This window comes from Ischnura elegans, chromosome 7 (genome assembly GCF_921293095.1).
Source record: "Ischnura elegans chromosome 7, ioIscEleg1.1, whole genome shotgun sequence".
In the NCBI taxonomy this organism is placed as follows: Eukaryota; Metazoa; Arthropoda; class Insecta; order Odonata; family Coenagrionidae; genus Ischnura; species Ischnura elegans.
In genome coordinates, this window is record NC_060252.1 from 15,612,216 (window position 1) to 15,613,533 (window position 1,318).

The 1,318-nt window shown below is 41.8% G+C and overlaps 1 protein-coding gene across 1 annotated transcript; it reads left to right on the forward strand.

Moving 5' to 3' along the window:
• The first annotated feature begins 266 nt into the window (after positions 1-266).
• Positions 267-680, forward strand: LOC124162537 (helix-loop-helix protein 6-like). The gene has a single exon (XM_046539111.1). It carries the CDS (start codon positions 267-269, stop codon positions 678-680), a length of 414 nt encoding a protein of 137 aa, XP_046395067.1.
• The last annotated feature ends 638 nt before the right edge of the window (positions 681-1,318 follow it).

The window sequence follows — 1,318 nt, forward strand, 5'->3', positions numbered from 1 at the left end:
ACTTCCTTGCCAAACTTAAACGAGCCGGGCTCTTTCCCATCTGAGTGGCAATTCTTGAGGATATTATCACTTCCTTTAATGAATTGTTATTTATTTAAATTTATTACGTTTGAATGTGTTTATATGTTTTTATGTTTGTTATATTGCGCCAATGAAAAACTGGCAATTAAGCTGTATGTGGTCAATTTATTAATTGCTAAGTAAACTGACATTTACCCAGACTTTTCATATTTTTACATTCCATTCGTGGATTCTTTTCAGGGAATATGTTCGCTCCCGGGTATTCCTGGGAGACGGAGGGTGCTGACAGTGGAGGCAGTGGAGGCAATATGGACCCTTTTTCTCCGGAGAACCGCATCCCTTTGCCCTCGGAGGCCGCGTCTGGGGGCAGAGGAGGCTTTTGCTGGAGGACGGGGGTCGTGGCGGAGGCGGCAGCTCTCGCGCCGTCGACGGTAGAGCCACCTTGCGTGCGGAAGAGGAACGAGAGGGAGAGGGAGCGGGTGAGGAGCGTCAACGAGGGATTCGAGCGGCTGAAGCGCTGTCTGCCGGCGGACGTGGAAACTAAGAGGAAGGCCGGCATGAGCAAGGTGGAAGTTTTGAGAGAGGCGATTGTATACATCCGAAATTTAGAGGAACAATTAAAGAGAAGGAACCGCAACAGCAGGATAAGGATGAACTGAACAAATTGTGTTAATTTTTTGAAACATAAAATCAGTGCTGAGCAGGAGCTCTCTCCGAAGTTCAAAGAATTATGATGAAAAAATGGCCCGCGACAGAGAGGCGATTCTTTACATCCATAACTTCTAGGAAGAATCGAAGAAAAGGAACCGCAGAAACAGTATACGAATATACTGATTAAGATTTTGCGCCTATAAATATAAAATCATTGCTTAACAATCATGAATAAATGGATGTTAATTAATTCTCCAGTGTAACCTGTAGTAGCAAAAAGAAATTGCATATCGTATCTTAGTGTAATAAGTATCATCTACGAAAATCGTAATCACTGCATATGCTCAGAAATTCAAATTTCATGTAAACAAAATACTCACTTCCAGTGATACAAGAAATATAATTTTTAGGTCTCAAAGAAATCATAAAGAACACTCACGAGAATAAAGTGTTTTCATCCTCTGGTTGATGTCAGCAATTTTATCGTTTCTGCTGTTTCCACCTCACTGCGCTTTCGTTGAAACATATTCTGGAGGGCGTGACGCTGATATGGTATGATAAACCGAAGCCTGGGTCCGGTTCAATGTAAGTGTAAGCTGTCATCCAATATATTTTCATTTCTGCGACTTATAATTAGATTTTATCT

Bases quoted from the DNA above. Each gene is read 5' to 3' on its own strand.
- LOC124162537 (XM_046539111.1), top strand. From the start codon at position 267: ATGTTCGCTCCCGGGTATTCCTGGGAGACGGAGGGTGCTGACAGTGGA.